This window comes from Mastomys coucha, unplaced genomic scaffold, assembly GCF_008632895.1.
Source record: "Mastomys coucha isolate ucsf_1 unplaced genomic scaffold, UCSF_Mcou_1 pScaffold21, whole genome shotgun sequence".
Classification (NCBI taxonomy): Eukaryota; Metazoa; Chordata; class Mammalia; order Rodentia; family Muridae; genus Mastomys; species Mastomys coucha.
The window spans coordinates 143,909,524-143,924,527 of NW_022196904.1; the positions used below are offsets into that span (position 1 = coordinate 143,909,524).

At 38.8% G+C, this 15,004-nt stretch overlaps 1 protein-coding gene across 1 annotated transcript; it reads left to right on the top strand.

Annotated features, from left to right (window-relative positions):
• Window positions 1-2,869: 2,869 nt before the first annotated feature.
• Window positions 2,870-3,811, top strand: LOC116101069 (olfactory receptor 5B3-like). The gene has a single exon (XM_031384762.1). The coding sequence runs from the start codon at window positions 2,870-2,872 to the stop codon at window positions 3,809-3,811; it is 942 nt and encodes a 313-aa protein (XP_031240622.1).
• The last annotated feature ends 11,193 nt before the right edge of the window (window positions 3,812-15,004 follow it).

Sequence of the window (15,004 nt, forward strand, 5' to 3'; positions counted from 1 at the left end):
AAAGACCCTTCTAAGGACACAGGGAGTTCACAGTAAATTCATGGATGGACATGTTTGAGTGGCTTTTCTTTTCCGTGTTTTTGTTGCTTTAGAGAGCTCTGAACCTTTTGATTATTCCTAGTCAAAGAGAGACCTCTGATGATCCCTGTGTGTTACTCCTCGGGAGGACCTCTCATTGAAAACTCTATTCATAACTGGCTGTCACTCTTGTTCAAAGAGCAAGGTAAGGTTCTGTATTAAAAGCATCTGCTTTGAATGAAAAGTAAAGCCGGAGAAAGGTAGTATTAGCAGAACCAGTGTGAGTCATTTGAGCAAAGAGTTTGGGGTCTTGAACCACTTTTTAAAATGCAGAGTTAACTCTGTCTTGCAAATATTAAAAATTTGTCAGCGAAGAGCTGAATGGTATTTATGAAATTATCACTATTCTACTTTCTAAGAATTCTAGAGCAAACAGTAGAGATGAGGCACTGCCTGGTAAGAAGTTAATTTGATTTTATTTACTATATGTTGATATCTCACTGGAAATTAAAAAATATAAACTAGCCGGGCAGTGGTGGCACATGCCTTTAATCCCAGCACTTGGGAGGCAGAGGCAGGCAGATTTCTGAGTTCGAGGTCAGCTTGGTCTACAGAGTGAGTTCCAGGGCAGCCAAGGCTACACAGAGAAACCCTGTCTAGAAAAAAAACCCAATATATATATATATATATATATATATATATATATATATATATAGAGAGAGAGAGAGAGAGAGAGAGAGAGAGAGAGAGAGAGATAAAAATTAAGATGATCATTCTTTAAACTAAAAAATGATTATAATCTTCATTTTAGTGATTCCACTCAAATCCCATACTCTCATTTTAAATTTAACCAAAAAAGTTTATCAATTTGAGTAAAATCAACAACTTTTTAGTATGGATTAAACTACTTAAATATGGAATCATCACTCTTTGAACTAGTTGTGGGAAACTAGGTTATCACGTAATTTCACCATCAACAAATGATAGAGAATATGTCTCATTCACATATAAGCAGAATTACATACACATGCATTCTCACATATGCTTCTTTCTATGGCTCTTGTGGTATCCATAGCACCCAGAATATTTAGGGGTCATATGTGTTAAGGTTTACATGAGCCCTTATTGTCTAGGCTTGTCAGATGAGATGCTGAAATAGCTAAAGAAATCTAAGAAGATGTAGTTGGTGAAAGGTAGATACACTTCTAAGGGCTTAAAATTCCAATAAAATTATTTTAATGTACTGTGTTTATATTATAAAATATTAAAACAAAAACTTCAAACAGATATTTTTCACTAAAATCATGAATCTCAATAGAGCTCACAATCACAAACTTTCAACTCTTGATGTTTGTGATTCAATCAAGTTCGGGCAATGCTAAGCAAAAGAAGGAAAAGGAACTCAAGCTGAACTAAAGAGATACAAGAAAATATTAAACAAAAGAGTGGCTGATATGGATTACATAGAACAATCAATCCAAGGGGCAGAGCATGAGTAGCTGGGTTTCACCCAAAGATGCACAGGAATGACTTCATGAAAAAAGAAATCTGGGAATGAGATTTTTAGACTTCAACACTCATCCACACCAAATGCCTTACATGTTGCCATAAACTTTTCTCAGATCTGAGGAAGGGCAACGTTTGGTTCTGATACCTGGTTATAATGAGAGTAGTGGTGGTGATGATGATGATGATGATGATGATGACGATGATGATGACATAGCTAGCAATCATGTAAATCAGCTGAACATCTGTATTTTGCGTACTTAGAAAGTAGATTTTTCTCATTTAATTTAGGTAATAATATCTAAACACTCAACACATTATCATATTTATTTTGCAGCTGTAGAAAATATGGCTTAGAGTTGAGCCAGGAGCAGTATTTTCTTATGCTGCAAATGTAAGGCTGAAAGGCAATTCTCCCTAGAACCAAACATTTTCTACCCAATGCTGCCTGGTATCCTATCCACCTTTATTATAATTGTGTCTGCATTTACAGCAGCTCCTTCTGATCCAGTCATCTGACTAGATCTGTTATGTCACTGAGTTCACTGGAGGAAACCCTAAGACTGAGGTGATGCAGCAAAGACCCTGGCTAATTATGAAATGAAACTTGATTTAAACTTAGGTTACACTATTGGACTTGGTAATCAGTTTTTCTGGGACCAGCAATTGGTTTGCAAGTTAGTTCTATCAGCATGTATATAATAAGTCTTAGTCTCTGGTGTTCTGAAGTCTAAGAGAAAGTACCCATTATTCAAATTTGATGAGAAAATGGGAGAATATGTGTAGAAGTGTCTAGATAGTAGTCCCTTGTACATTTATTCATACAAAGAAGTCTGCAAGTGTGGGGGGATGGGGAGAAGATGAACTGACTTATTTACAACCTTCAGAAATGTTGAGTAATTTATTAAATGAACTAAAGTGATATCCTCTAAACATAATTCATTCAATTTGCTGAAATACTTTAGACAAAAAATTATTAAGCTTATGCTTTATTTGTAAGGAATCTTTCATTTTCATTGGGAGTGTGTATATGAGGTGTGTGGGTGAGTGTCTCAGTTAATGCATGGAGGCCAGTGAACATATCTTCAGGATTGGCTTTCTTCTTTCACATTGTAAAATCTGACTATTGAATTTAGGCCATTAGACTTTGTGGCATGCACTTTTACCCATTGACCAATCTCACTGGGCCTGGCTATAAATAAATTTGAAGCACGTATTGTTATTATGTGGTTCTTATTATGAACCTGTCATTGGAATGAAGATATCAATTTCTAGGTAATCTCATCTATACTTAATATGGCCTTCTTCTATTCATGACAGGACAACACCTGATTCCAAAATAACAATGATGGAGAACAGGACAGAAGTGACAGAGTTCATCCTTCTAGGTCTGACCAATGCCCCAGAACTGCAGACCCCACTCTTTATCATGTTTACTCTCATCTACTTCATCAACATGGCTGGAAACGTGGGGATGCTTGTGCTGATTCTCTGGGACTCTCGGCTACACACTCCCATGTACGTTTTTCTTGGTAACTTGTCTCTGGTGGACATTTTTTACTCCTCTGCTGTTACCCCAACAGTGGTTGCTGGACTTCTTGTGGGAAACCAAGCCATTTCCTACAATGCTTGTGCTGCCCAGATGTTCTTATTTGTAGTCTTTGCTACGGCAGAAAATTTTCTCTTGGCTGTAATGGCCTATGATCGCTATGCAGCAGTGTGCAAACCCCTGCATTATACCACCACCATGACTCCAGCTACATGTGCATGTCTGACCATGGCCTGCTATGCTGGTGGTTTCCTGAATTCCTCTATTCACACTGGAGACACGTTCAGACTCTACTTCTGTAAGTCCAATGTGGTCCATCACTTTTTCTGTGATGTTCCAGCCGTCATGGTTCTCTCTTGCTCTGATAGACATATCAGTGAGATGGTCCTCCTATATGGAGCAAGCTTCGTCATCTGTTCTGCACTCCTGGTTATTTTGATATCTTACATATTCATTTTTATCACCATCTTCAAGATGCGATCATCTGCAGGATACCAGAAGGCTATGTCCACCTGTGTTTCTCACTTCACTGCTGTCTCCATTTTCTACGGCACTCTTATTTTCATGTACTTACAGCCCAGCTCTAGCCACTCCATGGACACTGACAAAATTGTGTCCGTGTTCTACACCATGGTCATCCCCATGCTGAACCCTGTGGTCTATAGCTTAAGGAACAAGGAGGTGAAAAGTGCATTCAAAAAAGTTGTGGAAAAAGCAAAATATTCCTTAGAATTTTGAGTCTAGCATTGTATGGTACACTGTAATACAGCTTCATGCTTCCCTAGGTACCTTGTGATATTTCAGGTAACACTGACATTAAGTAGAAGAATCAATATCCTTATCTTTTCAAATGTTTGCTTTTTTAGAAAATGGAAACAATGTGTAAATGCAATATCTGTTTTAGAATAGCTAATGTGAACTTTAGCATGTGTTGTGTATGTTTTCTTAAACATTCATGGAGCAGACAATTTATTCACCATTTGTTCAAGCATTTTCTACATGCTACTAGTAACACATATACAAACCAAGAGGCAAAATAAAAGCCCATGAGAAAAAGTATCTACTTGTGAATGCATGGGCACACACACATACATATTCAAACATAAAGGAACACTGTTCTATGGGTGTTTTTGTCCTTGTTTTTTTGCATTTGTGTGTGGTATGTATGCCTTTATATTTGCATGTTTTCATATGTGGGTGTGTGGATGTGGATGCTGGTATACATATAGGGACCAGAGGTTGGGTGCCTTTGTCATTGGTTCTCCACATTATTTATGGTAGTAGGCAAGTGAACACGATCTGGCAGGGCAGCTAGTCGAGCTAGTAACTTTTCTCTGAGATCCACCTCCATCTTCTGAGTTCTGGTATTACAAATATAGTCCTATGGTCTCCGTGCTGGTATTATGATGGGCTCCTATGTTGTCATTTATGTGGTATTATGTCATTATGTGGTCCATCACTTTTTCTGTGATGATCCAGAAGTCATGATTCTCTCTCGCTCTTATAGCCACATCAGTGAGATGTAAGCTTGTAAACTTCATTATCTGTCCTGCCACCCTTGTTATTTTAGTATCATACATTTAAGAAAATTTATCAAAATATGTGGTATTTATGAGAATTACAACTCCGGTCTTCATGCTTGCATGGCAAGTGTTTTATCCTCTTACCCGTATTCCAGGTCACACTGCTAGTATTCAATAAAATAAGTTAAGATAGTTCATCAGGTTATTGGAGTGTCAATTATAATTGTGTTTGTTTAGTTGCATAACTATTCTAACTCCTCTAATGGATTCAGGTCCAGACACATGTGTCCATATTCTTGGACTATTTATTGAGTGATAGAGATCAAAGTATTTTATATAAATTTAGCTTGATGAAACTAATGTATAGAAAACTATTTGTTATATTATACATTTCTAAAGGAAAATTATACAGAATATAGTGAAAGTAGAGTTTTTGAAAACAAAGAAATTTATCTCAGATAAATACCCTCATATGCACTGCTTTGAACATGCCCGGGGACATTCATGTTTTCCATGTCCACTCATCACTAATAGAGTTGTATCATCTCTCGTCACTCAGAGCCTGTCCCTTCAGTTCATTCACAATGATCCACTTGTTCTTCCTAGCTGCAAGCATATCCCTACTTCAGGGTCCTTGAGATTGCTGCTCCCTTGCATGGACATTTCCTTCATTAAATTCAGTTCTTTGCCATCTTGGAAGATGCTAGCCATCTTGGAAGTCTTCCATGACTCACATATATCACAGTTACTTTCCTTCCCATTTACACTGTCCTTCCACTCTGCCTTGCCTTCACAATGTTCATCAGCACCTCAGCTGGAATCTAAATCTAAGTAAGAGCATTAGTTTGATCTTTATTAACTACATGAGCCTGCCTGTTACCCATTCCTGGCATTGCTAATGTGGCTGAGAACTTGAGACTAGATAGGTCATGGGTATAGGAGGAAAGAATTATTATTCTGCTAAAGGAACATAGCAAAAAAAATATTCCTGATGATATATTGTTATATAGAGAGACCAGTACCTTGATCAGCCCTCATCAGAACAGGTTCTTTTTGTAGTAAATGGCAATTTACAGAAACCCACAATTAAACAATGCACAGAGTGTGAAAGACATTGAAACACTTAGTCCTAAATGGGATGTCATCATCACATGCCTCTCCCCAATGCTCAGAGAACTATGTAGAAGAGGAGGCAGAAAGATGGCAAGAGCCAGAGGTGATGGTCAGATGCATCAGGACTGATGTATGTATAAAGCAACAATGACTGTGGTGGCATGCAAGAGGACTGCAATGTTCAAGCCAGATGAGATCCCAACACTCTGAAGGGAAGAGGACACTGGTTCCCACCCCAAACCAATAAGCAATCTGAAATTGATATCCACTTGTAAAGAAAATATCCATTTCTTTCAATGAAATCTGACAGGATATATTAAAAATATATCAGGGCATTCCTGATACTCAGTATTAGTTAGCCAACACAAAACAAACAAATTATTTCTTTTCTTCATCTTGCCTCTTGTTAAAATTCTCTGTTGTGTTTTTAAAGTTTAATTTGCTGAGCTCTTCATTTCCAAGATTTTCTGTTTGCTTCTTTCTCACAATGGCGATCCTTACTGAGTTTCCCATTCCCATTATTGTTTTCTTAGAATTTCTTGTCTATGTTCTTTTTAAATATCATCAAGCATTCTTAAAACATTCATTTGAATTCTTCACCAAACATTTCATCAATATCCTTTTCTTTGGATCTTATGCCTAGAGAGTTAGTGCATCCTATCTTGCTTCTTCATATTTTTTGTGCTAATATTTTCACATATGGTCAATCAGTGTTCTCTACCAACTTTGTAAAGTGGGTTTAACAAACTTTTTTTCTGAAAATATGACTTAGGATATCAGTTTGGAAGACAAGATAAGTTTCAATTCCATTCTCCAAATAACTTTAAAACTCTAACCAATGGCTTTGGGATCAGTGTAATTGGTTGTAGTGTCAGAGATCTCAATGCTTAAGCATAAAGACACTCTAGCAGGCCATGTGGGATGATACACATGACAATGTGGCTGGAGTATGGATCCGAGAGCAGTGGTCCATGAAAAAAAGGCCACAGTGAGAGTATACATACCTACCTTTCGTCCCATGAATACTGTGTGTCAGCAAGTGGCTAACCATGGGAAAGGACAAGAACAAAGAGTTCACATCTTCCTTCAAACCTAGCAGGGGCATAAGTTTAAATTTGGGGGTGGGGCAGTCTAAAGACAGAGAAAGAGGTTTTACTAAGGCAACATCTCAGAATATAATATTTGCAAGCACTTGAAAAGTTGGAAGGAGTATTAAGTACATTTGTGTTTCCTGTAGAAATTAGTACTTTTCCTCTTGTCAATCTTGACTCTGGCTGAGGGATGGTCAAAGTTCATTTGACCTTAAGTTTGGTCAAGTTACTTAACAGAAATTTGGTTTTGATGGATCAGTGAAGCTGAACAGTATAGTTAATCATTTATTAGGAGCAGAATAGCAGACTGGCATTTGTATCAGAGGACTTTTTACTGTAAGTTCAACCTATTCTTGGCACCAAAGAGATGTTGTATACTGAGAGAAAAAAGGCATGAAAAGATTTGGTTAATAAGTATTTTTCTTTTCATTTGCCATTGGGTGTCAGCATGTCATCTCATTCTTTATGAGACAGAGGGGGTTCATGTCCAGTCTTATTCTCGATAAACATAGAAACATCTGGGAGATCAGTTTATATTAAGTCAGGTGGCCTGGATAGGTTCTCATAGTAAGTTATTTCCAGAGGACAGAGTGAAATGAATGATTCTTTAACCATTATGATTTTGCTAAGTCACAGGGCTTAGGTAAAGGGGAGCATCATTAGTCCTTAACATTGACATATCCTAGAATATATTTTGTTCCTTCTTGGGAATTAACTCAATTGATTTTCATACATATTTATTTAAAGAGTATTGCTAAAGATGCCTGAGTATGAATGAGTAGGGAAAAAAATCTTATTTTGGAGGTAATTTAGTATTTATGGAACTCTGAGAAAGAAAAACAAGACAGTGGTTTTGAGAAAATGTTAGCTTTTTTTTTTATTTTTTTATTGAATTTTTTATTGGATATTTTATTTATTTACATTTCAAATGTTATCTCCTTTCCCGATTCCTGCTACCCAGAAACTTCCTATCCCATCCCCCCTCCTCCTGCTTCTATGAGAGTGTGCACCCACCCACCACTTCTTGCTTCCTGCCCTCACATTCCCCTACACTGGGGCATTGAGCTTTGACAGGACCAAGGACCTCTTCTCCCATTGATGCACAACAAGGCCATCCTCTGCTACATATGCAGCTGGAGACATGGGTCGCTCCATGTGTACTCTTTGGTTGGTGGTTTATTCCCAGGGAGCTCTGGGAGGGGGGTCTAGTTGGTTGATATTGTTATTCTTCCTATGGGGTTGCAAACCCCTTCTGCTCCTTCAGTCCTTTTTCTAACTCTTCTACTGGAGACCCTGTGCTCAGTTCAATGGTTGTTAGACTCTAGGAATGTTAGCTTTTTACCAAGTTAAATTATGGGCATATCACTACATTTGGATATGGACTTCAAGAGAGGTGGAATATTCCCATAGCAAGATTTATACATCAATACTGCTAATAGAAATTTGTTCAAAATAACCTAAAACTATAAACAATTCAAGTGTCCTGAAACAGTAATAGATATAAGCACTTGTATACCCATGCCTGAAATACTATTCAATAATGAAAAGAGTAATTTGTATTTGCTGAATAACTACTCTTAGTTAAACTTCTTAGTACATGCTTAGAATCCTAGCACTCTGCAGGCTCAGGTAGATAGATCACTATGAATTGGAGGTCCATATAAGCTAAGTAATGAGACTTTAACAAAGAGAAAAAGATGGGGTTTGAGAAGAGGAGAGGAGAGGGGAGGGTAGGAGAGGAATGGGGCGATGATGTCAGTTTCAAAAAGTCATGTACTAAAATTTTATTCACTTGATATTTTTCACAGAAAAAGTACAAGGTGAGTAATCAGAACAATGATTTTTTGGGACTAGGAGTCAGAGAAGACTGTGAGTAGGAAAGGAGCACAGGCAAACTATTTATTGATGAATCTTGGAAATGGTCTAAACTATTAATATGATGTCACTTATACAAATATTATATGTCCACAAGTATCTAAAATTTGTGAATTTTCTCAATACGTACTTCTATGTGATGACTGGAAAAATATCCTCTGGAAAAATACCTTTCCATGCACTATGTTGTATAAAACTGAATATTACTTTTTTTTTTAATTACCTTTAATCTTTTTTTACAGTCCAGTTATTTTCTCCTTCCCTGTCTGCCCTCTAACAGTTCCTCATCCCATTTCTCCTCCTCTGTCTCCAATAGGATGTCCTGACTGCTCTATCCACCTTACCCTGCCAGGCCTCTCCATTCCCTGGGGCCTAAAGTCTTAAAGGTTAGGTTCATCTTCTCCCACTGAAGCCAGACCAGGCAGTCTTCTGCTGTGTATATGTCCAGGGCCTCAGATCAGCTAGTGTATGCTGCCTGGTTTAGTGGCTCAGTGTCTGAGAGATCTCAGTGGTCCAAGTTAGTTGAGACTGCTGGTCTTCCTATAGGGTTGGCATCCTCTACTCCTTCCAGGGAAGAAGCTTTCCCTAATTCAATCACTGAAGTTCCCAACTTCAGTCCATTGGTTGGGTGTAAGTATCTGTGTCTGTCCCAGTGAGCTGCTTGTTGGGCCTCTCAGAGTACAGCTATGCTAGGCTCCTATCTGTAAGCATAATGTAGCATCAGTAATAGTGTCAGTCCTTGGAGCCTCCCCTTGAGATGGATCCCAATGTAGGCCAGTCAGTAGACCTCCTTTCTCTCAGTCTCTTCTCTATTTTTGTACCTACAGTTCCTTTAGACAGGAAAAATTCTGGGTCAGAGTTTTTGACTGTGGGATGACAACCTCATCCCTCTACTTCATGCTCTGCCTTTCTACTGAAGGTAGACTCCACAAGTTCCCTCTTCCCACTGATGGGCATTTCATCTAAGGTCCCTCTCTTTAAGTCTTGAGAGTTTCTTTCTTACTTCCCAGGTCTCTGGTAAATTCTAGAGGGTCCATCCACCTCCCACCTCCTGAGGTTGCATATTTCCATTCATTCTGCTGGCCCTCAGAGCTTCACTCCTGCTTCCCCCCTCCCAATAACTGATCGTGTTCCCTTTTCCCCTCCCCCTCCCCTTTCCCACCCAGATCCCTCCCTCTCTCTGCCCCCTCTAATTGCTTTCTTCTTCCTCCTAAGTAGGATTGAAGCATCCTCACTTGGGTCTGTCAGCTTGTTAACCTTCTTGAGTTCTGTGGATTGTATCCTGGTTATTTTGAACTTTTTTTGGCTAATATCCACTGAGTAATCTCAATCAAGATGGTATTTTCTAGTTCCATCCATTTGCCTGCAAAATTCATGATGTCCTCATTCTTTTTTTATTGGATGTTTTATTTATTTACATTTCAAATCTTATCCCCTTTCTGATTCAGGCCCAGAAACCCCCTATCCCATCCCCGCTCCTTCTGCTTCTATGAGGGTATGCATCTATCCACTCCTGCCTCCCTGCCCTCACGTTCCCCTACACTGGGGCATGAGCCTTCATGGGATCAAGGGCCTCTTCTCCCATTGATGCCTGACAAGGCCATTCTCTGCTACATATACAGCTGGAGCCATGGGTCCCTCCATGTGTATTCCTTGGTTGGTTGGTGGTTTAGACTCTGGGAGCTCTGGTTGGTTAATATTGTTGCTTGTCCTATTGTGTTGTAAATCTCTTAAGCTCCTTCAGTCCTTTCTCTAACTCCTCCATTGGGGGCCCCATGATCAGTTCAATGGTTGGCTGTGAGCATCTGCCTCTGTATATTTCAGGTTCATAACATCCTTATTTATAATAGCCAGAAGTTTTAAAGAACTCAGATGTCCTTCAACAGAGGAATGGATACAGAATATGTGGTATATTTACACAATGGAGGACTACTCAACTATAAAAACAATGAATTCATGAAATTCTTAGGCAAGTGGATGGACACTATTGTGGATGTCAAGAAGTGCATACTGACAGGAGCCTGATATATCTGTCCTCATTCTCATAGCTGAATAGTATTTAGTTGTGTAAATGAACCACATTTTCTGTATCCATTTTTCCATTGTGGGGCATCTGGGTTATTTCCAGCTTCTGGCTATCACAAATAGTCAATATAACAAATCAACAACCTACACATTGGAAAAAAAATCTTCACTAACCCCACATCTGATAGAGGCATGATATCCAAAATATATAAAGAACTCAAGAAGCTAACCTCCCAAAAACCAAACAACCCAATCAAAAAAGTGAGGTATAGAACTAAACAGAATTCACAACAATGGCATCTCAAATGACTGAGAATCAATTAAAGAAATGTTCAAAGTCTATAGTGATCAGGGAAATGCAAAAAAAAAAAAAAAGACCCTGAAATCCCACCTTACATTAATCAGATTGGCTAATATCAAAAACTCAGGCAATAGCAACATGTTGGCAAGGATGTGGAGAAAGAGGGACACTCTTCCATTGCTGGTGGGATTGCAAACTGGTACAACTCCTCTAGAAATCAATTTTGAGTTTGTTCAGAATCTTGGAAATAGATCTACCTGAAAACCTACCTATACTACTCTTGGGCCTATACCCAAAAAGATGCCCCACCTTGTCACAGGGGCATGTGTTCCTCTGTGTGTATTTCTTCCCAGGAGCCTTTTACAATGTCTGAGAGAGGAGAATCAGTCTTCTCCAGGGATGAGACCTTTAATTTGTTATTTCATACCAAGTTGTAAGCTCTAAAAGCATAGAGTATGAACAACACCAAATAGACTCAGCAGTTTGCATTTATGTATTTATGTATGTAACAAGAGAGTGGGGTGAAGTAGGGAGACACTGGAAGAGTTGGAGTAAGGAAGGGCTAAGTGATGCAAATACCGTATTCATATATGAAATTCTCAAAACAAAATGATTTTTTAAAAGATTTATTTATTTTATGTATGTGAGTTCACTGCTGCTCTCCTCAGACACACCAGAAGAGGGATCGATCCCATTAGAGATGTTGTGAGCCACCATGTGATTGCTGGGACTTGAACTCTGGACCTCCGGAAGAGCAGTCAGTACTTATTTTTTTTATGGGAATAAGTTTATTTGCTACTACAACCTGACAATTATAGACTCAATGCCAAAAACTAGCCTGAGCTTGAAGAAGGTTTCTGAGAGAAGGCGTGTCCGGAGCAGTGAAAGGAACAACTCAAAGTCAACTCAAAGCTGGGTTACCAGCTGATAGCCTATGTTTTTCTCAAGACAGTTTTCCAGACTGCCTCTCTCTGTATTCTGCTCCAGACAGGATTTCTCTTATTATCTTAAAAACTTTCTGGATAGCCATCTCCTGCAGATCCAAAGCCTGGTTTTTTACTTACATATCAATTCAATCATTACCCCAGGTTTTGATTATCCCTGAATCAGCATCACATGATCAGTTACCCTTGATGCTTAGAAAGACTCAGCAAGCACAAGCACAGACAATAAAATACTAGGAAGGGGCCCTGCCCTGAAATTACCATTCCTACCATGCCTGAGCCTGGACCTAAATTTCCTCTATCCAATGCTGAACTTGAACTTGGAAATCCACTTGCTCTTATACCTGTCTGCCCCTGCATCTTTCTGACAAGCTGACTCATAGTGCAGTTGCCTCTGCTTTTTCTAGGTCTGCAAGACTCTCATATAATTCATATTGTATCCGTATATATTGTGTAGTTGAAAAATTATATATATTCTGAATTCATGCTTTCAGCGTTCTTTCCCACAGCCTTAAGGGATGTCCTGAAGGTCACAGCATTCTACCATTTTGGTGAAACATTAGACACACCATCATCTCCCAGACTCCTGCTGTCTCTGATAATCATGAAGTCATTAACCTTGGTAGAGGGGGCATTCCTCAAAGAAGGAAGGTCCCTCAGTACTCAACCATTGAAGCATCTCTCCAGCTCCACAAAATGATTTTTTTGTAGTATCTTCTTTTGTTTGTTTGGTTTTTTGGGGGTTTTTGGTTTCTCTGTATAGCCCTGGCTCTCCTAGAACTCACTTTGTAGACCAGACTGGCCTTGAACTCAGAAATTCACCTGCCTCTGCCTCCCAAGTGCTGAGATTAAAGGCATGCACCACCACCGCCTGGCTCACAAAATGATTTTTAATATACATAATTAAAACTAGTTTTTCATACAGTATATTCTGATTATGATTTCCCCTCTCCCAGTTCCTTCCAGATCCTCCCTACTTTACTACCTGTTCAACTCCTGACCTCTCCATTTGAATCTACCTCTCTCTGTCTCTCTCTCTGTCTCTGTCTCTCTCTGTCTCTCTGTCTCTGTCTCTCTCTCTCTCTCTCTCTCTCTCTCTCTCTCTCTCAAGAAAACAATATAAGTAGCATTTTACAGATGGAACAGGTTATATTTAGAAATATGTATGTATATAAATAGATACAGTCAATATCAATTAGTTTAAGAAGAGATTTTGAATTTGAAAAAGAACGTAGAGGAGTGTATGGAAACTTCAGAGGGAGGAAAGGAAAGTGAGAAATATTGTAAACAAACTATAGTCTCAAAATGAAAAAAAAAGATTTTCCCCATAGTGAACATTAGTAGGTCTATATGCTTCTCACGTTGAGTAAACTCCCCCTTTGCATTGTATAGGTACTCACCAAAAAGATCATAAAAACTAACACACACATATACATTTACATGTACATATAATATATATATACATATACACACACATTTTGTTCAAGAGTAGTGGGACACTTGACATTTTTGTAATTTTTAAAGAAATAGGATTATGATCATTATGTTTTAATGAAATAGTGGATCCAAAAACAAACACACAAACAAAAACAGAAAACAAAAAAAACCCAAACAAACCAAAAACAAATATTGTGGATATATCTGGATACTCCTCAGATAGTTTATAAAAACACATTTATAAATAAATTGTATTTTTAAGTGAAGAGATAATTTTAAAATATTTTACCTGAATAAAAGTACAACCAAAATTTTGTAGAATGCAACTAATTAGGAACAAGTCATATACAGCAAAAGATTGCTGGGTCTGGGTTCAGTCAGAGACTAGAGACTAGAGGCCAAAAAAGGGGAGGGGAGAGAGAGAGAGAGAGACCGGAGGACCCTGGAGTGGGGAGGTCTGGTAGGGTGAGGGGTGGAGAGATGGGGACATCCTCATGGAGATGGAGGTGCTGTAGTGGGGGTAGAGGGTTCAGGATGTGGACCAGTCAGATGGTAGACCAGGAATTGGATAAAATGTGGAGTGTAAAAAAAAAGGATTAAATAAAATCAAAGAAGAAGAATAGGTCATAAATATAGATCATTTTGTACTTGTATTTGCAAAGAAGTCTTAAGTTAATGGTTTATATTCAGACTTAAAAATCAGAAACAGCACACAGCTGAAGCAAATGAACATCAGAGTAAGATCAGGATCACAGGATCAGAGGTGAGAAGGATATAACATCTGTTCCAACACCACCAGGAGTAACTGGGACCACCTGGATCCAGGGACACAAGAACCCCACCTGACCTGTAACTAGGGTTCCTTCCTGTCTGCACCAGGTTTACCTTGGGCCCGAATTTCACAACCAGTTCCACAAGACACAGAGGAAGCTCCACTCCCAGGCACTCTAACACACCGATCCCAGGATACCAGGAGCTTGATTGCACCAGGATCTCAGGGTCTCAGAGGCAGCTTGACTCCCAGGAACTCAGGATTACAGGATCCCAGAATCACAGGATACACATAAATAAGATAAAGCTTTGTCAAAAGAGTGTTAATGCTGACTGCTTATTTAGGATCACTATGAGATGATTGAAGCACACATAGGCATGAGACACAAATTCGGAGGAAACTTTTAGCTGCTGTATATATGAGGATACCTGCTCTCTATGTGTATAGATAAGGAAATCAAATTTTTACAGAGCTAATTTCATCCAATACCTCTGGCTTCCATCTTGCTAGTACAGCAGGCAACTAGAAAGGGGGAAATGAGGAAATTTATATTCTAGACAATTACATATCCTTTCTAGACCTAGTCTGTTTCTTTTCTGTAGGCTGGAAAAAAAATGATGTAAGCAAAGCCGAGAGGGCACGCACAGTCTAGCTCTCAAATTTGCGTTGTCAGTTTTCTGGGGAACACATACACGGGAAGGACCTGGATACTTCTGACTCTCAAAGTAGTCAGCATTTTGTTTTCCCATTTTCCAGTTAAAAAAAGGTCCACAGTACATCCTAAGTCTAAAAGATTACTGTAAAACATTTACCAAAACACTGACAATACTGGCATTTCAAGGACGATGTT

What these genes read in the sequence shown, in the direction of transcription:
- LOC116101069 (XM_031384762.1), top strand. Translation starts at nt 2,870, where the DNA reads ATGATGGAGAACAGGACAGAAGTGACAGAGTTCATCCTTCTAGGTCTG.